The sequence below is a fragment of the Mirounga angustirostris genome, unplaced genomic scaffold (genome assembly GCF_029215605.1).
Source record: "Mirounga angustirostris isolate CCGP_5_RB_7025 unplaced genomic scaffold, mMirAng1.0.hap1 SCAF_14, whole genome shotgun sequence".
Lineage (NCBI taxonomy): Eukaryota > Metazoa > Chordata > Mammalia > Carnivora > Phocidae > Mirounga > Mirounga angustirostris.
Genome location: NW_026991722.1, coordinates 80036664 through 80064049, shown reverse-complemented (window position 1 = coordinate 80064049; position 27386 = coordinate 80036664). Strand labels below are relative to the sequence as shown.

At 41.3% G+C, this 27386-nt stretch overlaps 1 protein-coding gene across 2 annotated transcripts in view; it reads right to left on the bottom strand.

The window, feature by feature from the left end:
• Window positions 1–27386, bottom strand: part of FBXW8 (F-box and WD repeat domain containing 8) — a 120530-nt gene that overhangs the window by 52395 nt on the left and 40749 nt on the right. For both annotated transcript variants that reach the window (XM_064578452.1, XM_064578451.1), the window contains exon 5: window positions 17899–18056. In XM_064578452.1, coding sequence (XP_064434522.1) covers window positions 17899–18056 — 158 coding nt within the window. The remainder of the gene's footprint in view (window positions 1–17898; window positions 18057–27386) is intronic.

Below are 27386 nucleotides of genomic sequence, written 5' to 3'. Positions count from 1 at the left end.
TAAACATAATATAGAATATATCTTGGAAGAGTCTATCAGACACTGGTAGTAGGTGATGCCTCTAGAGAAGAGATTGTGGTACTGGGGGATTCAGAGGCCAGGTGGTGGTAGGTAGAGAAAGAACACTTATGCTTTACCACACATCCTTCAGTACAATTTGAATGTGTAATACTATATCAAACATTTTATTATAATATGCATATACCTCTTTGTAGATATTAATATGATTAGTGACAAGATTTTTACTTTTTCCAATCACAACCCACATAATTTTATAATCAATAATTAACTCTGGTATACAAACTCTACTGCTGACTCAATGATGGGTTAAGGTGAATTAGACTCCAAAGGAGTAACATCACCACCACTTCCCTGTCCAGACAGGTGCATGAGAGCCCAGAACAGGGTCTAGGCCAAGAGTGGTATTCGTTAAGTCTTAGCCTCCTTGTTCTTTTTAAAAATACTATTTGTTACTAAAAGGAAAATATGTCTATCTTCAAAAATAGTTCCACTTACTGAATGATAGAACTACATAATATTTAGAAACGTGTAATTACAATAATACTGATGACTACTGAAGCTGAGGGATGGGTATATGGGGATTCATCACACTGTTCTCTCCAATTTTGTGTATTTTGAATTTTCCATAATAAAAGGATTTTTAAAAATAATTTGAAAAGCCATCACTAACAAAAGTAGAGATGCAGAACTTGTGTTTTACAAATGTTTTCAGTAGCTACACTGCAAGCTAAGTACAATTCTCAGAACAGAGTTACAATGAAAAATTCCAGCGATGATATTTTGCAACTTTTGGAGACCCCATTCCAAATCCTCAAAATATCCTGAAGTCGTACTATCAATTAATTCCCTTGCAATAAAAGTATTAAATGGCTCAAATGGAAAGTAGAAAAAAATATATGTAAAGATTTAGATTATGGTACAACCACAGTCAGCTTTGAGTTACACCACACGAGGAGAAAAGGGAACAGCAGATGATCTCACATCTCACTTAGGCGTCAAACCCAAATGCAAATCTCCCGGAGTGGGTTGGGTTCTGCCAGGAGCGCCCTAATGTTTACCCTGGGGCTCTCCCTTTTCCTTCTGCGTTCCCTGGGGTGGGGCATTATAAAAGCCCAATACAGATTTCTCCTCTAACTCCAGACCCTCAGATCCACCTGCCTTTAAGACTAGCAGCCTTCAGACTTTGTTTACCCCCTAAAATTACTTTGGCAAACCAGATCTCCCTTTCATATATATATATATTTTTTAAAGATTTTATTTGACAGAGACACAGCGAGAGAGGGAACACAAGCGGGGGGATTTGGAGAGGGAGAAGCAGACTCCCCGCAGAGCAGGGAGCCTGATGTGGGGCTCCATCCCAGGATTCTGGGATCATGACCTGAGCCGAAGGCAGACGCTTAACGACTGAGCCACCCAGGCATCCCTCCCTTTCATATCTTTTAAAAATTTTTTTAATTCAATTATTTGACATATAGTGTATTATTAATTTCAAAGGTAGAGTTTGGTGATCCATCCAGTCTTCTATAACACCAAGTGCTCATTACATTCCGTGCCCTCTGTAATGTCCATCACCCAGTTACCCCGTCCCCCCATCCCTTCCCCTCCAGCAACCCTCAGTTTGTTTCCTAGGATTAAGAGTCTGGGGACACCTGGGTGGCTCAGTCAGTTAAGCATCTGCCTTTGGCTCAGGTCATGATCCCAGGGTCCTGGGATCAAGTCCCGCATTGGGCTTCTTGCTCAGTGGGGAGCCTGCTTCTCACTCTGTCTGCTGCTTCCCCTGCTTGTACTCTGACAAATAAAAATCTTAAAAAACAAAAAACAAAAAACAGAGCCTCATGGTTTTTCTCCCTCTCTGATTTCATCTATTTTTCGCTCCCTTCCCTTATGCTCTTCTGTTTTGTTTCTTAAATTCCATACGAGTGAAATCATATGTCCCTTTCACATCTTACATATAAAACTGACAAAACTTGTTTATCATAAGTTTTAAATAGTGGCCTAAAAAACTAATTTCTGGCATACTGCTAAATATAATAGCTACATCATTCTTTAAAAAGTATTCTTTGGAGGGGTGCCTGGGTGGCTCAGTTGTTAAGCGTCTGCCTTCAGCTCAGGTCATGGTCCCAGGGTCCTGGGATCGAGCCCCGCATCGGGCTCCCTGCTGGGCGGGAAGCCTGCTTCTCCCTCTCCCACTCCCCCTGCTTGTGTTCCCTCTCTCGCTGTGTCTCTCGCTGTGTCTCTCTCTGTCAAATAAATGAATAAAATCTTAAAAAAATAAAAAGCCTAACAAAAAAAAAGTATTCTTTGGAAATGAAATACCATTTCATACCATCATGCATTAAATAAAAGGGGGAGGAAAGAGCCCAAAGATAAATAGCAAGATACAGAAACAAAGTATGCTAAGAATCCCTAATTGTATAACCACCACCAGAAGAACAAGGACCCTAATCTCATCTAATTTAGTTTCCCAATCCAGCCAAACAGAAAAAGAACAGGCACATTTTTTTCCTGAATAATTACTTAACATATAAAAACATGGCATTAAATCACTATGAGAAAAAGAACCTAATCTTGTTTAATGATCTAACATTTTTTAAAATTTGAAATATTTCAGACTTATAAAAAAGCCCTACAAATTATACAAAAGAGTTACAGTATACCCTTCACCCAGCTTCCCCAAGTGTTAACATATTACATAACCACAGTAGCATGATGAAAGTCAGGAAATTAACATTGATGCAAGATGTTCAATCTACAGACCTTATTCCCATTTCACCAAATGGCCCACCAACATCCTCTTCCTGGTCCAGAATCCAATCCAGAATTCCATGTTGCATTTAATTGTCATGTCTCCTTCCTCTAATCTGAGACCATTCCTCAGTCTATCTTGTCCTCCCTGCCCCTGCCCCTTGAAAAGTACTGATCATGTATCTTGTAGATGATCTCTCAGTTGTCTGATGTTTAGTCATGTTTAAAATCAGGTTATGCATTTTTGGCAAAAATAGCACAGAAGTAATGTTGTGCCTTTTCCATATATCAGGAGGTACATGTTGTCAATTTCTCATTACTGGTAATGGTAACTTTCACCACTTGGTTTAGGTGGTATAGTCAGGTTTCTCCATTATAAGGTTACTATTTTTCTCTTGTGAGGAAGTAACTTGAAATTATGCACATATCCTGTTTCTCATCATACCAACTTTAGCATCCATGGATGATTCTTGCCTGCAACAATTATCGCGGTGCTTGCCAAATGAATTTCTATTTTCATCACCCTTGTCCATATATAAATTCATTAATTGAAATGCTACTATAAGGAAGAGCGGTCTCTTCTCCCTTATTCAATTATTTATTTACATCAGCATGGGCTTGTAGATATTTACTTCTTTATTCTATAGGTTATAATCCATTACTATCATATTTTCTGCTCAACTTGTCCCTGATTTTGCTGTTGGGAAGGAACTCCAGTTTGGTTCCACTGTCCTATAAATAGAACTTCCCCCTTTCCTCTGCTATCCTTTTTTTTAACATCCTTACTTTCTGGCCCCACAAGATGTTCCAGACTCATCCTGTATTTGCCTCCCCTAGCACTGGTTCCTTTTACTGAAGAATTAATGATATTTAGAAACCAAGATATGGGCACTAGCTATATTTAATATTACTAGGACAGCACAACATACGCTTCCAACTCTTAGGAATTAGAATAACCTAGTCCAGGTCTTTGCATCAAAAGTCATATGCTCTTAAAAACATGGAGAAAAGCCTGCCATAGCCTTGGAATAAAAGGGTTGGGGAAAGCTGCTTATCCAGGAATTTCTTTTTGTAATACTGCATGATCTTGGGTTAAGTCCTATATGGGAGCAGAGTTAAAAGCAAGGAGGAGGAACAATTCAGAATCCACATAGCTACTATATTTGGCCATGCCTAATGCCACTATGATCCCATATATACAATATCCACTACCACTATGATCCCATACTACAATATCCATTTTTGGATCTCTTTGAAAATAGGTCCAGATTTCTTCATGAAGGATTATTTTAGAATTAAAAATATAGAAAAAAAACTTCAGTCACTAAATGTGTTCCAGTGGCCATGGAGCAACCAGAGGAATTCTCTGTTCTTGATGATCATCCACTCAAATATAGAACTGAGCAGGAAAGCACTCTTGTCCTTCTACTCTAATACATCTCAGAGACCCTGCCCTTTCCTGATGAGCAAAAACCAACAAAACTTTGCAAGAATGGCACTAACTATATTGTAGAAAATATTAAAATAGTACTCTTTGGTTGTTTAAAAAATGTTTTATTGAGGTATAATCTACACACACAAAAAAAACTTGTCTACTTTAAGTGTACAATTTGATGGGAACAGACAAATATATATGGTCCCGTAACCACCACCAGTCATAACAGAGTATTTCCATCCCAGCTTTACAGGCAGTCACCTTCCTTGGTCCCAGCCCCTGGCAAATACTCACTTGCTTTCTGTCCTAGTTTTGCTTCCTCTAGAATTCCATATAAACAGAATTATATAGTATATGCTCTTTTGTGTCTGGCTTCTTTTACTTAGCATTAATGCTATTGAGATTTTTCTATATTGTTGTATGTATCTGTAGTTTGTTATTGACGTGTAATGTCTCACTGTATAGATGTACCACAACTGTATTCATTTACCAATTAATACATATCTAGGTTGCTTCCAGTTTGGAGCAATCATGAATAAATTCTATAAATATTCAAGTTTTTGTGTGAACACAGGTTTTCATTCTCTTGGATAATATGAGTGGGAGTGCTATAAAGCATAAACCTAGTGAGTTTATGCTTTATAAGAAACCTGTTTTCCAGTGTGGCTGCACCATTTTGCATTCCCACCAGCAAGAAATGAAAGTGCTAACTTCTCCACACTCTCACCAACACTAGGCATTATCAGTCTTTTTAAGCTGGTGTAGTGAGTATAACAGTATATTTCAAAATGGTTTTAATTTACCTTTCCCTAATGACTAATGATGCTGAGCATCCTTTCATGTGTTTACTCAACATTTATAGGTCTTCTCTGGTGAAGGGTCTATTCAAACCTTTTGCCACTTTCAGGTGATTGTCTTCTTATATTTGAATTATGAATGTTATTTATATATTCTAGATGCAAGTCATACATCAGATAGGTGTTTTGCAAATATTTTCTGCCAGTCTATGGCTTGCCTTTTCATTTTCTTAGTATCTTCATGATCAAAGGTTTCCACTTTTGATGAAGTCTAACATTTTTCTTTTATAGTTTGTGCTTTCTGTGTCCTAAGAAATCTTTGCCCAACCCAAGGTCACAAAGATTTTATTTTTGTCTAGAAGTTTTATATTTAAGTCTATAATCCATTTGAGTTAACTTGTAGATGGCATGAAGAGTAGAAGTTCATAGGCAGGAATGAAAAGGCATAGAGATAGGTCTCAACATCATTTGTTGAAAAGATGATTTCCTCATTGAATGACCTTGGCACCTTTATAAAAAATCAGTGGGTAGCTTTTTCTGGACTTTATTGTTTCATCGGTCTATCCTCAGGCCAGTAGCACACTGTTTTGATGACTACAGTTTCACGGTAAATCTTGAAATTGGGTAGGGTAACTCTACCAACTTTGTACTTCTTTTTCAAAATCATTCTTCACTATTCTTGGTCCTATGCATTTTTAGATTTTAGATTTTAAATTCTTTTAGATTTTAAGCATTAGAATCAGCTTATCGTCTTCCACCAAAAGAAAAAAAAAGTAAAAGCCTGTAGGGATGCTGATTAGGTTTGGATTGAATCTCTAGGTCAATGAGGGGACAGCCGACATCTCAACAGCATTCAATCTTCCAATCCATGAATATAACTCTCCATTTATTTGGGCTTTAATTTCTCTCAGTATTTTATAGTTTTCAGCACACAGGTCTTACACATATTTTGTTATTTGCTGAATTAACCAATTATCTTATACTTTTCCAACTGTTTGTTGCTAACTTGAAAAAATACAACTGGTTTTTGCATATGGACCCCATACACAGTGACACTGCTAAAGATACTTTTTAGTTCTAGTAACATTTTTGTTGATGGCTTAGGATTTTACGCATAGACAATTTATCCTTTTTCTATAGGAAATTCTTTTCCTATAATTTTTTCCTTTCCTATCTGTATACCTTTTCATTTTCTTGCATTATTGCACGAAGGCAGCCTTCCAGTACAATGCTTAAAATAACAGTAGTAAAAGTGGACATCCTTGTCTTGTTTCCAGTTTTGAGAAAGCATGGTCTTTTACCATTACATATGAAGTTAGCTGTAGGTTTTTCATAGAAAGGTTCCTTTCTCTATCAGTCAGCTAAGAGTTTTTAATCATCAATACGAATTGGTTGTCAAATTTGTGTTTCATTGAATTGACCATCAGGTTTTTCCTTTATAGTCTGTTAATATGATGAATTGATTTTCAAATGTTACACTAACCTTAAATTCCTTGGATGAATCCTAAGTGGCTATGATTTACTATCCTTTTATTACAGGATTGAGTTTTACAGTATTTCGTTAAGTTTTATGAGAGCACACGCATGCACACACGAACAGGTGGAGAAGATGGAGAGGGAGAAGCAGACCCCCTGCTGAGCAGGGAGCCTGATGCAGGGTTCCATCCCAGGACCCTGGGATCATGACCTGAGCTGAAGGCAGACGCTTAACTGACTGAGCCACCCAGGCACCCCACTGTTAAGCATGTTTACATCTATGTTCATGTGGAATACTGATCTATAGTTTCCTTGTTTTCATACACTATTTTTTCTTCTTTATCTGGTTTTGGTATGAGGGTAATGCTGGTCTCATCAGTTGAGTTGAAAAGTGTTCCCTCCTAGCCTATTTTATGGAAGTATACAGAATTAGAATTATTTCCTTAAGTGCTTGGTAGAATTCACCAGTAAAGCCATTGGGCTTGTAGGTTTCCTCATAGGAAAATTCTACATTACAAATTCCATTTCTTTAATGGAAATAGAGCCATTCAAGTTTTCTAGTTCTTAACTGAACTTTGGTAATGTGTATCTTTCAAAAAAAAATTTATCCGCTTCATCTAAGAGGCCAAATTTACTGGTATAAACTTTTTCATAATTTTTCACTGTAGTCTTCTCCACATCTGTAGGATCTATAATGATGTCCCCTCTGTTGCATTCCCAATGTTGGTATTTTATTACCCTAATCACTCTGACTAGTACTGGTCACAATTTTTTTTTTTTTTTAAGGAACTAGTTTTGATTTTCCTATATTATTTTCTCAATTTCAGTGATTCCTGTTCTTTTTACTGTATTTTAATTTGCTTTTTCTATTTAAGGTGAAAAGTTATATCATTCATTTGAGACTTTCTTTTATAAGCATTTATTGCTTTAAATTTCCCTCTAAGCACTGCTTTACATTTTGATAAATGGTTTTTCATTTTCATGCAGTTCAGAATATTTCCTGATTTCTTAAACAGTGCTCTTATAAATAAGCCATGAGTTAATTTCCAAATATTTGGAGATTTTACAGAGCTCTGTTATTTTTAATTTCATGGTTGTTGGAAAATGTACTTTCAGTGAGAACATACTTTTGCAGGATTTCAATCCTCTTAAATTTACTGAAAATAATTTTATGGCCCAGAACATACTCCATCTTGGTCACCATTCTGAGTCTACTTGAAAAGAATGTGTATTTTATAGTTGTTGTCAATTAGGTAAAGTTAGCTGACAACGTTGTTCAATCTTATATGACCTTACCAATTACTTCTATCAATTACTGAAATAAAAGTGCCTGAGATTTCCACTATAATTATGAATTTATTTCCCCTTTCACTTATTTTTTTTTAAAGATTTTATTTTAGAGAGGGAGATAGCACAAGCAGGGGGAGGGGCAGCAGGGGAGAAGGAATCTCAAGCAGACTCCCCACTGAGCATGGAGCCTGATGTGGGGCTTGATTTCATGACCCTGAGGTCATAACCTGAGCCAAAATCAAGAGTTGGACGTTTAACTGACTGAGTCACCCAGGCATCCCTGAAGTTGTTATTAGATGCGTATTTAGCATTACTATGTCCATTTGATAAACTGACCCCTTTTCATTATGAAAGTCCCTTTTTATCCCTAATATTCCTTGTTCTAAAATTTTGTCTGAAAGTAATATAGCTACGCCAGCTTTCCTTTATGTTTGCACTGTATAACTTCCCATCCTTTTATATTTAACCCTATTTGTATATTTAAAATGTCTTTCAGGGAGCCTGGGTGGCTCAGTTGGTTAAGCCTCTGACTCTTGGTTTTCGGCTCAGGTCATGATCTGAGTCCTGGGATCAAGCCCCACTTTGGACTCTGTGCTCAGCATGGAGTCTTCTGGAGATTCTCTCCTGCTCCCTCTGCTCCTCCCGATAGCATTCTCGCTCACTCTCTAAAATCTTTAAAAAGAATTAAAATAGCTTTAGTGTTAGTGTTATGGACTGAATGTGTCTCCCCCCAAAATTCACAGGGTGAAGCTTTAACCCCCAGTGTGATGCTATTTGGAGATGGGGCCTTGGGAGGTAATCAGGATTAGATTAAGTTTTGAGCGGGGGTCCTGAGGATGGGATCAGTGGCCTTATAAGGGAGAGGTCTTTCCATTCTCGTTGGTGCGAATACACGTGAGCTTCAGAAACTGTTCAGCCTTCTTTCAGGTGGTTCTTTCCCTGGTCTCTGTCTCTCTTCTCACACATGGACAAATCAGTACTCAAAGACAGAGGGGTCTCTTTAGGTCTGTAGAGTTCTCTCTGTGCAGCTCCCCCCTCCCTGATACTCTGGCCCATAAATTCTTTCCACCTTGGCTTCCTTGACCTCTTGGTGTCTCCTCAACAAAGTGAGGTCCAGGCTCTGTTCAGGTTCCCTTTGCCTGTACTGGGTTGTTTCCAGTTGGTAAGCTGATATAATTGTAGGATTCCTCCTGTTTGAAAAACAGTCCAAGGGGCGCCTGGGTGGCTCAGATGGTTAAGCGTCTGCCTTCGGCTCAGGTCATGATCCCAGGGTCCTGGGATCGAGTCCCACATCAGGCTCCCTGCTAGGCGGGGAGCCTGCTTCTCCCTCTGCCCCCCCACCTCTCTCTCTCTGACTCTCATGAATAAATAAAACATTTTAAAATAAAAAAAGAAAAACAGCCCAAGACTGATCCCTTAGAGAAGATTAATGTCTGAAAACCATTATTTAATATATTCTGTCCAGTTCTCCAGTTGTTTAAGGCAGAAGGATAAATCTAGTCATTACTTCATCTTAATCAAAAAAGTTTTAACTTATTTTGAAACAATTTGAAAATTACAGAAAAGTTGCAAGAACTTCTATTTACCCATTATTCAGATCCCGCTGCCAATTGTCCCAGTAAAGTCCTTTATAGAAAAAGAATCCAATCCAGGATGATACATGGCATTCAGCTGTCTTGTGTCCTTCAACCTGAATAATCCCTTAATTTTTTATTTATTTATTTATTTTTTTAACCTTCATGAGTTTGACATCTGCCCAAATCTGGGACAATCTGAGTATCAGAATGATACTAACAGAGGTACACACTTACAGTAGAATGTCACCTAACAAATATAGAAGGAACGATGGAATTAGAAAAATCACTAATCGACAGTTACAATGGCAATAATTGAGAACAAAACAAATCAATTGATGCTAAAACTATCAGATGAGAAGAATCAAAGAATCTCCCTGCAGAACACTAATTAATTGCTATGGTGAGCGCTGTGAATTGTTTAAGACTGATGAATCACAGACCTGTACCCCTGGAACAAATACATTATGTTAATAAAATAAATAAATAAAAGAACACTAATTACAGAATGGGGGGGAAGTAACTTTGTAGTCAAGAAACCTGGCAGATGTCAAATTAATAAAGTGGTCAAATTTAACATCAGTAATGGGACAAACGAACATCTTGTGCTACATAATAGAATGCATGGAGATGAACACAGAATCGCTTCTGTGACAGTCCAGCCAAAAATGCATAATCCAGTCGAATCATGAGGAAATATGAGAAAACGCAAATTGAAGGACATCCCACAGAAAGACTAGCCTGACCTCGTCAAAGCTACCTTCAAGGTAGCTTCTGTATTCATGTCACCATTATTCCTCAAGCACTTCCGTATTTCCTAGTACAATACGATGTTCCGGGATTATTTTGTTCTTTCCCTACTCCAGCCCTGGAGTCAGCCTCTTTGCCAAGCAGCCCGGACTCCTTTTAGTGGAGACCGGTATTTTTAAGATCTGAGCACTAGGTATGCTCATTGCTACTGGACTATTGCTGCTTCTATACCTTCAGAGCAAACGAAGCTAGGACATATATAAACATTTGCATACAAACACAGATATCTCTATTTACTTATCTATATTGAAAAGCAGGAATTCCACACCAACACCTCCTATTCCAATCCAGCCCTACAGGGTTTCATCTGGATAGCCCTTTTCCATGCCTGTAACTCCCTTCTCCAATAGTGAGAAACTGGCTTCCATTATCCTTAATATATTTACCTGCTCAATCTCTCTGGATGTTGCCAACCTCCCACACCCGCCAGGCCACTGTTCCACTCAGACTCCCTCCTCCACCTGTCCCTGGCCCCACGGGATTGCCTTCCTACTCCACTGTAGCTTGCCTAATGACTTTTTTTTTTTTAAGATTTTATTTATTTATTTGACAGAGAGAAACACAGTGAGAGAGGGAACACAAGCAGGGGGAGTGGGAGAGGGAGAAGCAGGCTCCCCGCTGAGCAGAGAGCCCGATGTGGGGCTCGATCCCAGGACCCTGGGATCATGACCTGAGCCGAAGGCAGACGCTTAACGACTGAGCCACCCAGGCGCCCTGCCTAATGACTTTTTGACTAAAAGGGCAGACAGGCAGGCACATCTTGCTTTTAAAACAAAAATACGTTCCACAAATATATTTACTTTTGCTTTTTAACAGAGCCCTAGGGTTTTGTGTAGAATAAATGCTACAATCAAAATTGCAAGTATTAAAAGGGAAATTAAATTCCTGCACTTCAAATTTGATTTATCAGCCTCCAAAAAAAAAATTCATGTGTGGATTTCATTAGGTACATTTAAGAATATGGACAATTTCTCTCTCTAGTCTAAACTAGCCCCCAACAAAGATACCCTGTGCTATTTATTGTTCCTTTCCATTTTTAACCTCAACTGTAATAACACAGGACAGCTACTTTGAATTTATGCATCATACTCTATATTAAAAATCAGTTTTCAGTAAAACCACCCCAATAAACAAGAGTAACACCAAATCTCATACCATAAATTTAATGTGCCACTTTCTGCATGAGAAAAATCATTTCAAGTTATTTTCACTAGTAACTTCAAAAATTTATAGTAATCGTAGAAATTGAGAACTTCCCTCCCCAGTGTTTCTTAAATCTGAGAGCTTGCAGACCTCTATAAAAAGTCATCTGTGGACCCCTCAGCATGAAAAACAATCACAAGGCATGTAGGTGATCAACTGGTGCCAACAGCCTGGGAACACAAAATGCAAATTCAAATACTGAGATCATGCAGCATGGTTTAGTTACAAGGTCAAAGGATCCAGTTTTTTTTAGATTACTATAAAAATACAGATTAAAAAAAAAACTTTCTTAGAGATCTCATAGCTCCTGCTCAAGATTTTCTCTCTAGACTCCCATTTGAGGAACACTGTCCTAATACTTAGTTACAATGCATCTTCAGTCCAACACGTACATAAGCAAGTGTGAAATATAATTTTGAACTCTTCTCACTGAAAAATGGAAACACTTTAAAAAGTTTTTATTCAAAAACTTCCATCACATAAGCATAGTCCCCATGGTGTGTCTATGAAACACAGTCTAACGCTCTAGACCATGCCAAATAGCAGTCAACTTTAAAGTTCAATTCCTCAAATCCTTCAATAACGAGACCCATCTCTGTTCAGAACTCTGCATTTCAGTGTTTAATTCCACTCTGAGCACCTTTAAAACGTGAGCATTCCTACTGTTTGTCATTCATGTTTATAAAGGTATCCTATCTTTTGCAAGGACTCTACCTGGTATTTTGGTGTTATCAGAAAGTTGTTTCATTTTGTTTTGTCAAATACCTGAGTAAGTCCCCTAGACTTAAGGGCAGGCAAAGGTTTCAAGCAAAAACTGGTTGTTGAAACTTTTAAGAGAACAATGACCAGAAAAGGCAGTCCTTGGCCAATCAACCACATCCACAACCCACTCTCAGTTGTCTTAGCCATCTCCCAAGCAATGCTTTAGCATGTTAATGCTCCACTTCTAAAACTTCTATCTTGATTGGGGGGGTGAGGAATATTGTTTATTGTATAAGTATTACATTCAAAGGTTTTATCATTACATTCCAATGTCACCATTATACAAAGAAAAGACAGAAGCAAAACTATCAAAGAACTGGTTTTTTTCTTAAACAAACTATAAAGTTTTAAAAGCACCTACTCTTCATCATAGCTAACTAAAACATGGTCCTACTGTTCTCTGCTAAAAAGAAGCCTGGAGAGACCCACTCCCATCCATTGTTACCAGGCCAGTAAACGAGGAATCGCCATCACTCGGGCCCAGGGCGGGCCCAGCCCCAGACAATAGAGCCTGTGTGTGTTCAGACAATTGCTCGGGGAGTGCTGCAGAAGTGGATAAGCCACTTTGCCTTGCTTGATGGCAGCACAGAGAGAGGACTGTTGGCTACCCCATCTCGGCTTCCACATGCTAATATGCACTGGGTCTGGTCTCTCCTCTCCACTTGGGGGGACAAACGAGAACTTCTTTGCACCTAAGAAGTGTGTAAGCTCATTTCTCACCAAACAGTGAGTTTTCAAGGCAAACTCTGTGAACGGGGAGCGGGTTTCGAGTACAGCGCCTTCCCTAATGCTGTGGCTCGAGGCCAGAGGCAGGCAAGCATGGAGCAGATGGAGTCCTGGCAAGGTCTCCACTGTCCCTGCATTAGCAGCATCTGCTCATTACTCAGAACCTTCGCCTGCTTTATCTAATGCTCCAGGAAAAGCATTTTGATTTGATTCATTTCGGTACGGTAACATGCAACACAATTAGTGGTCAAATCAAACTGGAGGACGGCCAGTGCTGACAATTGGAAACAAGGCAGAAGAAATATGAGGCCAGTGGGTTGGAATTCAAAAAATCACAACTGTGGATCACCTTGCCAAATCTCAACACCCCAAGTGGGTGTACAGTGTTCCTACAGGGCGAGGAGCTAAAAAGGATGTGGGGACGACCGACTTTCTCCCAAAGCGGCTTCCATCCCCCACTCCAGATCGGACTCCTTCTGTGGAGAATACGTGTGAAGGCCACCAACAGGGCCTCAGTGACTACAGAGCTTCCCTTCGGCACAGCCAGGGAGCTGAAGTTCATTTTATCATCTTCTTCTCTCCTGTCCGGCATAGTCGTGAATTTTATACAGCAGACCCCCACAAGGTCCCTTTCCTTTTTGCCATGTTTTGCCTAAGAAGTGCCTGTTTGCTGCTCCTGAAAAGGAACAATATAAAACTGTGTGTTTGAGGTTTTCAATCTGTCTTTGCCTCAGAAGTAGCTACTCATAGACATGTTGGTATAAATATCACAGCATCAATCTGTTAAAATGAAGTGAGACCAAAGACAATGCCACCTGAGGTCTGGGAGAAAAATGAAAAGCTGTCGTGTATCCCAGAAATAGTAAAGCCCCAATCAGACTGGTAAAACAAGCTCAGAGTGAGAAGAGAAGTAAAAATGCAAGAGTTCTCACCAAAGACACAATCCTAATCCCCAAATGAATTTGGGACCAAAGATTTCAACATAAACAATGTAAGCACTATAGGTTTAACCTTATCTTAGAGTAGAGGAGATCCCCCTAAGCATGCCGTGGAACCCAGAAAGACAACACCAACATGATAGTATAAACGTAAGCAACTAGACAAAGCATAACATCCAGAAACAGACCTGCGTACTAAGAGAATCTCACATCTAAAAACTTATGAAGGCAGCACCTTGAACCAGTGAGGTAGGGAGTGATGGGCTTTCTAATAAGAGATGCTGGAAAAAATGTTCTCAGATTCATATTTTATACTGTCGCAGGATAAATTCTATATTGGTCAAGATTCAAGTGTGAAAAATAAGCCATAGCTTATTAGAAGAAAGAAGTACAAGTAGCAGGTACAAATATGAAAACAATTCTTAGGCTAAGAGAAATGTAAATTGAAACTACATTTGGATACCATTTCTAATCTATCAAATTGACAAGTACCTAGAAGTCTGAAACACACTCTGCTGGCAAATCTGTGAGGAAATGGGCATACCTACACCTTGCTGGTGAGTGTGCAAAATCGTATAACCCCATCTGCATTTATCCTTGGATTCATAAATTTTATAGGAAACTACCATTCCTGTACTCACATGAAATGTCTCATAGGTAAGGTTTTTTTTGCTACATTGTGATAGCAGAAGGTCCGAAACAATGCAACTATTCCTCAGTAAGGGGCTGTGTAAATGAACCACAGTCCTTGTACACATGGAATACTATGCAGGTATGCGGGGAGGCGGGGGGGGGGGGAAGGAGGCTGTTTTTCTATATATGGACATGGACAAGCTTTCAAGACAGATCATTAAGTGAAAAAAGACAACGTGTGGAATAATATAAAGTAATATGCTATTTTTCATTTAAGAGGGGAAGAATACGAATATTCATATTTACAACACAGAAATACTGGAAGGATAGGGGTGCCTGGGTGGCTCAGTCGGTTAAGCATCTGCCTTTGGCTCAGGTCATGATCCTGGAGTCCCATGATCGAGCCCCATGTCTGGCTCCCTACTCAGTGGGGAGTCTGCTTCTCCCTCTCCCTTTGCCCCTCCCCCTGCTCCTTCTCTCTCACTCTCAAAAGTAAAATAAATAAAATCTTAAAAAAAAGAGAAAAAATACTGGAAGGATAGACAGAAAACTAAAATATATGGTTGCTTTAGAATGGAGTGGACAAAAATGGGTAAAAGCAAGACTTCTCGGGGCACCTGGATGGCTCATTCAGTTAAGCATCTGCCTTTGGCTCAGGTCATGATCCCAGGGTCCTGGGATCGAGTCCCGCATCGGGCTCCCTGCTCAGCAGGGAGTCTGTTTCTCCCTCTGCCTCTCCCCCTGCTTGTGCTCTTTGTCAAATAAATAAAATCTTTAATAAAAAAAAAAAAAGCAAGATTTCTCAGTGTGTAACAGTTTCTATTAGTTTGATCTTACATCCCTAAAAATGTAGTAGTCAAAAACATTAAATTACAAAATAAAACCCACTCAATTATGGATTAAAAAGTTAAAATTATACACACCTACAACTACCATCTAGAAAAACAAACCATAAACAAAGTCCACTGAAGAATAACTGACCAACTGAAAAAACATTTAAAATAGGTATGGCAAGGGCTATTTCCCTTTCCAATCAGAAAAGATAACCCAGAGAAAAATGAGGACAGGAACAAGCAATTTGCAGAGAAATAGAAAAAAAATATGAAAAGGTGTTCACCTATCCATATGAAGAAAGGCAAACAAAGACAACAGTGAAATGCCATTTCCACCTATCAGACCAGTATGAGGAAGCCACCAGTCTCATACACATGGTGGTGCGACCATTCACTGGTGGAATCTTTGTGGAGGGCAATTTGGTAATATTTATCAAAACAAAGCGTGTGCAGCCTCCAACCCAGTAATTACTAGTAATCTACCCCATAGCTATAGTTGCACAAGTCCATCATGGTATCTGAGGAACTGTTTTTAATAACAAAGTGTGCGTCATTAAGGGCTCTAATAAATTATAAGTACAACCACATCGTGCCATAGTACTGAGGCTCAAAAACAATAAGGTTTACCTATAAGTGCTAATATGGAAAGATACCAAGATGTGTCATTGTGTTAAAGACAAAACAAGGGCGGGGCGCCTGGGTGGCTCAGTTGGTTGAGCGACTGCCTTCAGCTCAGGTCATGATCCTGGAGTCCCTGGATCGAGTCCCGCATCGGGCTCCCTGCTCGGCAGGGAGTCTGCTTCTCCCTCTGACCCTCCCCCCTCTCATGTGCTCTCTCTCATTCTCTCTCAAATAAATAAATGAAATCTTTAAAAAAAAAGACAAAACAAGGGCAAGGTGTAGAGAAGTACACAGTGTAGGACCCATATCTAAGACATCCAAGGGGAGGGACAGAGGCAGGGGGCAAGGGAGAAGCACTTCAGCTTCCTTTTGGATAGGTTTTCTTTTATATTTTATACTTTTTTTTTTTTTGCTCTGTTTGAATGTTAACTATATTTTTTAAAATCAAGTTTTAAAAATACATTTTGGCCATTATTTACCAAGTATTTGCCAAAGAAGGTAGTTTCTCTCTCCCATCTACATGGTTTCACGATGTTTCTGTGCAAGAGGGAGGAGGGGAACAAACACTTCTGACCAATGATGGGAAACCGGCAGCATATGAGCCCATCTCCTCAAGCTGGGTCTTCAAGCTTCCAAGATAGGAGGCGTGGGGTTGCCAATCAATCAGGGGCACATCTCTGCAGGCATCTGTGTTTAGTAGCACATAAAGCATGCACTCCGACCCCGGCGTGGCCTGGGACACACAGTCACACTTCTGGATTCACTACTGGACTCACAACTCAGCCTCAAGCAAACCACCTAGCTGGTCTCTCTGGGCCCCAGGTTCGCCTCTGAAGAAGAATGTGTGTGTGCACAGGTATGTGTGTGGCCGGGAGGCTAGCAGAGGGTGTAGGATTCTAATTGTACTACAACCTTTGCATACTCATTTTTTAGAGAAACTCATTGGCTGTTTGCAAAGTAGCAAACACATTCAAGCCGATCTTATGTTATCTACCCCAGAGCTCAACAAACATACAGGAAATACTATACACCACAGAAAGAGCTTAGCTGAATTTCTAGAGGCTGAAAAGAAAATCTACCAAGGAGGTCTACTAATGTCAAACTGAAAGAACAGAGTTCATGTTGTTAAAGTAATACACTGAAAATATTTTCAAGACTTCAGCTCTACTTTTTAAGTGACACATAGATACAAAATTGCCCATTAGCTACTTTACTACAGTTTTGTCCCTTTGAGCCAACCATGGATTCTGTGGTTGTTCCACTGACTCCAAAGATTTGCAACAGTGCCATGACATGAAGACTAACATTCCAAAATATTTCGTGGTCCGACTCAGGCAAGTGGGGAAACAAAGCTTTTGGGGATTCCAATGTCACAACGTAATGGAACTTAGGAGCATAGGATATCATGGCCATCAAAATTATGATTCCTATTAGCTACAAACTGACAGGTGTTTCACGACTTAGGTAAATGTAAGTTTAGACTTTTCTCACCTAGTTCTGTAAGTCCACAGTTGCTCATACACAAAAAGAATTCTATCAATCCCAGAGAGACAACACAGCACCATAGATTATCTTGTATGGTATGTAAGTGCCAGGAAAAGGTAGGCACTGACTTTTATTTTTCTATTTCCATACTTGTCAACAGATTATCTATCCCCCCTTTTCCCTGTTCCCTTTGACTGAGCAGAGACTAAAGGAAAAGTAGGCCAAGTATATTTAATATTTTATACCAAACAAGCTATTTGCTTAAGATGGCTTGGCCAGCCTCATGTCTGGCACTGAAACGCAGCCTGCCAGTTCCAGTAGGAATTAAACCCCAGTCTTACTGGGTTCTGTGCTCCATCGCCTACTAATGCATGGAGGGGTTATTGGCCAACTTCTCCACATAAAGGCAAGAGTGAGGCTATGTGTGTGACCGTGTGTGTGTGCCCACGTGTATGTATGGAGGGATTACAGGGGGGAGCCGGCCACAGCTGCTTAATTTTTGTAAAGCTTTTTTTTTCCTTAATAGGGAGGAGGGGTGCAGTTACTTACCATCCTCATAAGCGGCTACCGCCAGCGAGCTGTTTATCCTCACAAAGGAGACATATGGCTGCATTCCAGGCTCGTCCTCCTCATACTCTGATTCCAGGAAAGGGGCTGTGTAGTCCCAGGTGCGGGTGTCCCACACCCTCACGTCCCCTGATGTATATCTGGAAAAGAAGGGCACACTTGGTTCCAAATGGGGACTGGAGAGCAGGGCCATGGTAGAGAAAACAGGGAGAGCCTTAAAACAACAGAGAAATAAGATTTGGTCAGTGGGGAACCACTCCTGTAATGCTGTTTAGATGAGTAATTCCAAAAGGAGAAAATGTCACCGAGATGACAGAAGGCTGGGAACATGGTTCATGCTCTCACAGGGCACAATGGTGACAATTCAAATGAGAACGCTGTACTACAAGATCTCCCTTACGCTAGCATAACCAATCTACTACCTTGTGTTCTCCCAGCAAAGGGATCGCTAGCAGAAATCTGTAGAAGCCACCGTATCTACACACATACACTAAAGACAAACCGAGAGAAGGGCTAAGGACTAATGGTCTTACAGGCACGAGCTTTCTAATACCTCATCCATGCATCAGATTTGACTGATTAAAGTCCCTAAAGACTAATTGATTTGCTGAAACAAGTCTTGCCTTTAGCAGCCAGACAATGCTGCCTTCTCATGAAAAGCTCTTGCCGAAATGCATGACACTCCCCGGTTTTGCCCACTTAGATTATAGGAGCACTCACTCTCTCCTATTACTACTGCCACTCCAACAAATGACTCTCTCCATCAAAGCCAAGGCAGGGCCAGAACGTGCTCAGACATGAGGCCCCTCAGACACCAGGATAATGGAATGACCAGATGACGAGGTGGTGTACTGCCTGCCATCGAGGTATTTATGTTGAGTTCCTTACATCTGCTACAGAGAGTTTGCTTCAACATGTAAATCAACCAACCATGGGGAGGGGTGTTACAAATGCTTTAAGAGTCTAATGATGTACCCCACAAACACAAAGACAGGCACACAATTTTAAGCATGTTCACAGTCTTCTTGAGGCCCTAGCCATAGTTCCTTCAGGGTTTCTTGGATCCCACGTTAAAACTATAAAGACTCAAGATAATCTCTGAAATGTATTCAACTACTAAAATCTATCACATGATACATCTATGAAGTAGTTAGAGATTGATTTCTCACGTGAGATTCCTTAATAAAGAAATTAAGAGGGAACCCTGGGTGGCTCAGTTAAGCATCTGCCTTTGGCTCAGGTCCTGAACCTGGGATTGAGCCCCACATTGGGTTCCCTGCTCAGCAGGGAGCCTGCTTCTCCCTCTGCCCCTCCCCTTGCTCATGCGCATGCTCTCAAATAAATAAAATTTAAAAATATATACATGCCTTAAAAAAAAGAAACTAAGAACATTCTGATAAAGGAGTGTTTCATTTACTGAATGTAGCAGGAATTCCCTCAAATTATTGACAGTAAATATGTGATTCAAAGGTGATTTTGTCACACAAATTCCCTCGCTTGGAGAATTCGGCTCTCCCCTTGCAAGACAATGCCTGGGGAGTGCGCGTGTGGTATAAAGAGCCAGTAAGAGAGACGTGCTTTCTAAAATTGGACTGAAGGAACTCTGCATGACCACTGATCCCCCAGTAAACAGGAACGCTCACTCCACGAGTGTTGTTAAGCCTGGCGATGCACAAGCAAGGGTGGATATTGACATCACCGTGGCCAAAGCACGGCCACTGGTTCCCAGGTCCTCTGGGCAGCATTCCAGATCACCCTTCTTAATGAGGAACCCTATACAAGAACACAGACTCCGCCAAATCTACCAGGCTCACCTTGACACCCTAGAAAACAACTCAGACGTTCCCTGGAGTAAGGCCACTTGCTTAGCTACAGACACACTGAACAGAGAAAACATGTTTGAATGTCTAGACTGTGCATGATTAGATTCTTAAATTCTATGTGAAAGGATGGAGCAATTTCAAAAAAAAAAAAAAAGGTGAGAGGGATGGTGACACCATCAGAAATACAGAGACAAGGAGTGAAAGGAAGACACAGCAAGTGTAGGGGTCTGAGGACTCTGGGACTTGGAAACGTATTTCCTTTCCTTTGATGACCGGCACAGCAGCCGCACATGCTCTCGCAAGGCCCTTTGTGCACCCCATCGGGGCCGCATGGCCAGCAGAGGGGTACGGAGGAGAGCATTTCAGGAGCCTAAGCTCCAGCCCCAAAGCCCCTTTACAGAGTTCCGAGGCAAAACCACAAAACCAGAACCTGATGAACTGCCGGACCCCACACAGCAGGGAGCGGTGAGATCCAAGCTGCCACTCGCTCTCATCACGGGCAGGCTCCCACACGAAGAGTGCTCTATTAACGTCCACCAGAGCCTCACAGGGCTTTTCCGGCACAAAAAGAGTTGTCCTCACCCTGAGATGCCACGTGTCTAGATTTAACCCAGGTTCTCCTCCAAAGGCTTCAGTTCACCACACACTAGCCCACTGCTGACCTCCCTCCTTTCCTCAGTGACCGCATCAGTCCTAGTCCCTGGTGCAAAACTAAGCAGCTTCTCCGCATCCCTTCACCTCCCCCCTGCCGCCCCCCCGCCCCAGCCACACTGCCCTGTGTTCCAGTGGCCACGTCCTCTCTGTTCCCTTCCCCAGGGATGCTGCCCCAGTCCAAACCCCTCAGCGCCTCAGGGCCCCTTAGTCCCAAGGCTCCCCCCACCCACCATCAGCCCTGCACAAGGCAAGCCCTCAAAAGTACCTGATGACATGAATAATCATTCTTCCTTCCTCCCTTCCCCTTCACACTGGACCATGTCCCCTGTGATCTAGCCTACATGACAGCAGCCTAGACTTTCCTCACAGCAACTGTGTGTGTGTGTGTGTGTGTGTGTTCAGCTCGCCAAGAACCTATAAGCTTCTAAGGTCGGGGGTTGGGTCTTGCTCACAGCTATGAGCCCAACAACTAGAAGTTCTGAGTCAGACTAGAACAGCACTTAACACTTAGAAAGCCCCCTAGCTCAAATAAATAAATAAAATCTTTAAAAAAAAAAAAAAAAGCCCCCTAGCTACTCAAGCCTTAACATCTTATTGATGACATTGTAATTACTAGGCCTAGCACAGAGATCCCTCCACAAACTAGCTTCCGCCCCTCTCCCCAGTCTCATTTTCTGTTCTTCCTTAGCATGAACCTGTCTCTGGACAAGTCTGTCATTCCTGGCTTCCATATACTCTTGCTTCTGCATCTTTGCTCACGTTATCCACCGTTCTGGAGTACTTTCCCTCCTGACAACCCAGCCCAGTGGATCCCAACATTGGCTGCACATGGGAATCACCTGGGATGCTTTCCAAACTCCTGATGCCCAAAGCACACCCAGGCCACTGAAATCTGACTCTGGGAGTGGAACCAGGCATCAATGTTTCCAATGTTTAGGCAAGACTGAGAACCACTGACCTAGCCCAAGCCTACTAACCGCTCAATGTTTAGCACAGACCCTCTTCCTCCATGAAGACTTCTCTGGCTCAACTACCACTGTATCTGAAGAAATGGCATTCGTTACATTCCACATCTCCACTTGATCGCCAAGTCCCCGAGAAGGCCATAGCTCAATGCTGTATCTCCATCACAGCGCCTTACACATAGCTAATAACATACCAATGACTGGAAGGGGGTGTCCACAAGTAACAGCATGACTGGTTTGAGTGGCGCCTTTTACTTCTACTGCCCACCTTCCACTGCTGATGATCAGTGAAACACTCCGAACACACACATCGAGAGGTGTTAAACTCCTTGCATTTACTTCCAAACTGATTAAAATATCTATAAAAGCACAGGATAAGCTAAATCATTTTGGTAAAGAACACTTTCAAAGATATCCATTTAAATTAACTCCATTCTTCATGGCCAAAGAGCAGGAGAAGAGTATAATGCAAATGACTCAGAAGACAAAATATAAAAGACTCCATGTCTCCTTTTGGAGGGGAACAGAGAATCCATACCGTTTCAGCAGGTACCACGTGATGACTCAGCGCCAGGCTCTAGAATCTAACGCAAGTGAGAGCAGCCAGAATAACGGAGCTCAGACCCCGTGCTAATGAACTCGTGCTAAAGAAACAAGACATTTGCATGAGGGTAAAACGATGGTTGGAGCAGAGGGAACTGGACCAAACCCTAAATGTGATCTAAAAGTGCTTAACAACATTGGCCAGGAGAAGCAAGAACAGATACTGAAGGGAGGTAGGAAGAAAAAACTGATTTTTCTCCAGAGCTCCAGATGTCTTTATCGCTGCCTAATGACAATTACACTCAACCAATTAAGGCACCACTATGACAGTTGCATTGTCGGTAAGCCTTTGGACCCCAATGTTGATGGCTCTCTAATTAGTGTCTGTGCAAAGTACAACTGCAACTAATATATTAGCTGATGTAAGAGCACTAAAGAAAAACTAAAGGAGAAAGAAGCCTTTTCCAAATGAGTGAGGATGTCCCAGTCCAGGGTACGGACCACTGAAACTGTATGCTTTCCCAATCTTTTTTACGCTTGGCAGGGTTACCTCCAAATAAATAGGTCAGAGACCACAGCTGATTTGTTGTTGGAAGAATGGGAATAGAGCCTCTCAAGCTCGGCACGCCAGAGCAATTGCCAATTTACAATGATTTACCACCAAAGAGCTTCCATTAACTAATAAGTTTCCACTAAACAGACTACTCATTTGGACTAAGAGACCCGAAGAAAAAGGAAGAAATGTCGTACACAATAAAACAAAACAACCCCCACCTTTAACCTTTCTTGTGGGGGGGGAACCTGAGCTTATTTGCTAAAAACATTTTTTCCCCCCAAGGCTCTTCATGACAACCTCGGGGGTGGTTTTAAGAATGCTGTAAGTAAGGTTAAGTGACTTACCCAAGGTCACCAAAAAACATTTTAGTGGCACAGCTGGGATCAAAACAGGTCCCTAGGCTTTCCTCAAACTGCTGCTTAGCCAACAAGCCAGGCTGCCTCCTCAGATGACAGTGTCTTTAAACAAATACGGCTTTTAAGGACCATCCCCATTTAAGTGCAATATAAGGAATTTATCGTTTTCAGTATTGTGACTCAGAGGCATGCAGGACACAGTCTGTGAACCTAACCCATCAATTCTACCACTGTCTCTACCTAGAAGGCAAGAAGCCAACAAAAAAGGCTCAATACACTGGCAAGGAGTGTGAGGCTGGGTAGATGCAATGGTGTGTCCCACATGTACTTCACAGGTGATGTGGGAGGACATACAGGATGGCTGATACAACTTCAGCCTCTACAGAGCCATATTCATACAACCATTCCCAAACGAAATCACAATTCTATTCTGATCACGTGCTCACAGAAGCCAAAAGGAGCCCCGTTATGAGGCCACAGGCCCGGATTAGCAGATAGTTTGAGTGTCAAATCCAGTACATTGGTCGTGGCTGCCTATAGCTCTGTGTTGACAAGGATTCTGAAGCTGTATTCCAGCAGCTTACCAGAAAAATAAATGCTGGGCTGGATTATTAACACCCACCCTTGGTTTGGGACTGGGGAGTGACAGCATGTAAGCGAGTTATTTGCATCCCTGCCCCATACAAAACTCTATCTAGCCAGCTCCTCGTCATCCTTCCAGACTCAGCTGAGAAGTCACTTTCCAGGAGAACCCGGCCTGACTGAGCCTGTACCGAGCGCCCTTCCCTAGGGTCTTACGGTGGATGCCTTGCTCTCCCCACCCTAGCGTCTCCCACGTTGTTCTGTCACCACCGGGGCTTGTACCTCTTGCCGCCTGGGAGCAAGGGAGGGGTGTGCAGTGTTCATCTGTGCTTAGTAAATGTTCAGTGAGTTAATTTTACTAACAAACTCAGAGGACAGAACTGGTTTAAAGCCTATCAAGCAATTAGGCAGAGGTCCCTAAAAATGCAGCACCCACATTTCAAGAACCATTTTTGCCCTTACCATGCAGAGGCTTTAAGAACTATTCACATGCTCCGTACTTAATTTAGTAATAACCAAAGAATACAAATCAATGAAATCAAGAGTATTTACTGTTTCCTGTGAAACATGACTGCGCTGTATTATGCAATTAACAAAATGAACTCAACCCCACGGTGCAGTCTTTCTGCGGAAAAGCACTACTACAGACATCAAGTGCAGCTTAAGACGCAGCGATTGAAAACTAATGAACATCTTAATGGACCTTACGAGATACATGCACTACACACTTAAAACTGTTTTCCATACATCTTGGTTAATCACAATCAATAGAGTCAGAGTCAATGACGGTTATGCAGAGTTACTGTAGCTGTGGCCCTTCCCATTATTCCTTGGAGAACCAGAGATGGATAAACGCAGCCATGAGTTCACCAGTATTTATTAAGGAGATTCTGGAGCTCCTTCATTAAGGATATAATAAATGTAATGCTCTCCTCCAGTCTCTTATCAATACCTTACCTCAGACTTATTTACCAGAAGAGCACGTATACCTCACAGCAGAAAATAAATAAATTTAGAATATTTTTAAAAAGTGGTCCCTAGCGGGTAATGATCGAATCCCTTATGGCAAACAGTCCACTGTCATAACGAGCAACTGCACAAGAACTGTATAAACCAAGGCTGAAAGAAAAACTGTGAAGAGAAAAAGTGCTTTAAGGAGGAGAAAGATAGCAAGCATGTCCTTACTAAGTGAGGTGACCGTTGTCTAACACAACGTTATCATGGGTCTCTATTTACAAAGCAGGTTATCTTAAGAGTCTCAAAGCAATCCACAGGTATTACCCATTTTTTATACATTCCCCTGAAACTAGCCAAATCTTAAACCCCGTCCTTGTCATCTTTAGCTCCTGGGTAGAATAGATTTTAAAATCCGGGGCAAATATACACAATTTCAGAGCAAAGCCTTATTGTGGCATGGTACATGGTCAACGAAAAGGCACATTTTTAAGTACTGGGAAAAAGTGGAGGAAAAAAAACCAAACGGCTAAAAGCAGGGTATTTCAAGTTACCTTAGACGCAGGACTGTGTTTGAACCATTATCTTCCTTAATCATAAACTGGAAACTCAAAGCTTTGCTTCCAGCCTACAGAAGGCTGGGTTGTGTGGACAGACAGAGCTAATAAAGATAAAAAGCCAGAACAACAGCCAGAAGTCACTTGGCTGCTAGAGGGAGGCATCTGCACTTCTGTCACCTGACTACTTGGGCACAATTGCCCTAAAGGGAACAGAGGTGGATGAAAGTGCAGGAGACCAAATGGGACAACGATATTTTAAGGGAAAGTAGAGAGCTAATATTTTGCAACATTAAATGATAATTTTCCCTCCAACCATTCTTGGCAGAGGAGGAACACTGATACACGGTCACTGTTCCTTCTAACAAAGGCGGAAACTGGACCCTAAAAAGGCAACATCACAGCAACAGAGAATGAGGTAGAAACACATTTAGGAGTGTTGAGAAAAACCTCGACACAAAGAGGGTGCTTGATATTTTTTTTTTTTTTTTTTACACCAAAAGGGGAGGAAAGAGTCCTCTAATGTGAATAGAGAAGTATGCTCTCTTATGCAAACTGAAATGCTTCAGACTTACGAATCTTAAGTAACAGTAAGGAGGGAGTTTATTGCAAAACACCAGCATACTCCTGGGCATCTGCTAAAAGCTTCTGGTGAGCTAATAGCTTAACGGTTAGCAGAGCTGGCACAAGGCCTCCAGTGAGCCCCAGCTTGACTTTCTCCCGCAAGTTTTACCTGAGACACTCTCCTTCACTAGGTGGCAGCAAAGCAAACATACTTCTGGCGGATTATACCTAGACCTACAGCTCAGGTTTAGAATGTGGCCTTTCTGAACTCATGACGTCATCTGTTTTCAACGCTCTTAACTTCCAGAGTGCAACTGGGGACAAGAAGAACAGTCTCAGCATCACAAAACAGGACAGGGATGTTTTCATATGCTCATCTCTTTTGTTCTTTTGCTTTAATGATAAACATAATTTGAGAAACGTTTCAAAATTCTCAGAGCTATCATCACCGAGAAACCACACTTCCACATCACTTATTATCAACAAACTTTCCAGATAAGCTCTCTTCCAAATACTCAGAAAAGCACATACCAACCCTCACTGAATTTCAGGAGCACTACCTCATCACAGAGAAAATGCAGCCGGAGGCTGAACTCTGAGACAGACAGGGGGTTTACAGTATGGAGATTGGTGGCTTCTGAACACAAAATTTTCTCAGGTTAAAGAAATGGGAAATTTGGGCTGAAAGAACAAAGTAAAGGTTGTGTCTGAATCACTCCGCCACAGTTGAAGGAACTTCTTATCTACCCAGCAAAGATAACAACTGCCTCTGGTGTTTTCTGGGACATTGCACATCACTGCTAAGTGGCCAGGTGAGACCACAGAAAGGCAAGAAAGGCCGCAGGAGGAGCCTGGGCAGGTCAAAGATGAAGTAAAAAGGCTCAAAGTGCAGGGTCTCAGGAGCGTGAGGAGTTTTCATTCTGTACACACTTTCCTCAAAGTTTGAGTCCTGGGTCCAGTGTTAGGCTCCGAGGGTACAGAGAAGCCCAACGCACCACCTCCACCATTTTAAGAGGGATACAGTTAACAAGACCCAATATTGCCAAGATGTGGAAGGGGATGGGCCAAGAAAAGGGCACTGGTTTGTGAGCACCAGTGACCTGAGAGAGAGTGTAGCTTGGTGGAAGGGCTGAGATGGAAACCAGACTGTAGAAGGTTAAGACGTGAATGTGTCCTCTCTTGTTATTTATGGCACCGGCAGAAAGAAGGGAGGTAGATTCAGGAGAGCAGGCTTGAGGGATGGTTTTGAGACTTCAAACCAAAAAGTTAGACTGAAAGGAAGTTGAGAGTTAGGAGGGCTTTTTAAAAATAATTTCTTAATTTGGAAAATATGAAAATTCATTCCCCCAAATCCAGTAATGGGACTCTAGCCTAGAAAAATAATCACACTGGGGGGATAAAGACAGACGTAGGACTCTTTATTCTACACATTTATATGCAATTTAAGGTTTCTATAGTTAGCATGTGATTTTTAAATATTTTTTTGAATTTATGAGAGAGCGAGAGAGCGCTCATGAGCAGGGGGAGAGGCAGAGGGAGAAGCTCCATCCCAGGACCCTGAGATCATGACCTGAGCCGAAGGCAGATGCTTAACTGGCTGAGCCACCCAGCCACCCCAATAAGCATGTGTTTTATAATTTTTAAAGAAGATTGACAGTACTGAAAAAAGGAAAAAATCTGTAAACCTCTATGTAAAATATTCACATTATATAATAATAAAACACAGGAAATTAGGATACAATTATATCGTAGGAGTTTTGTAACAAATCAAAGAAAATGAAAAGCATGTACCACCACCAAAAAAAAATCTCACCAGTTTAGTGAGGAATAAAGGCCAAAATAAAAGGTAGGTTAGGACTATGTAAAAATGTGCATAAAAAAACAACGAAAAATAACTTATGTACACAAAAACCGTA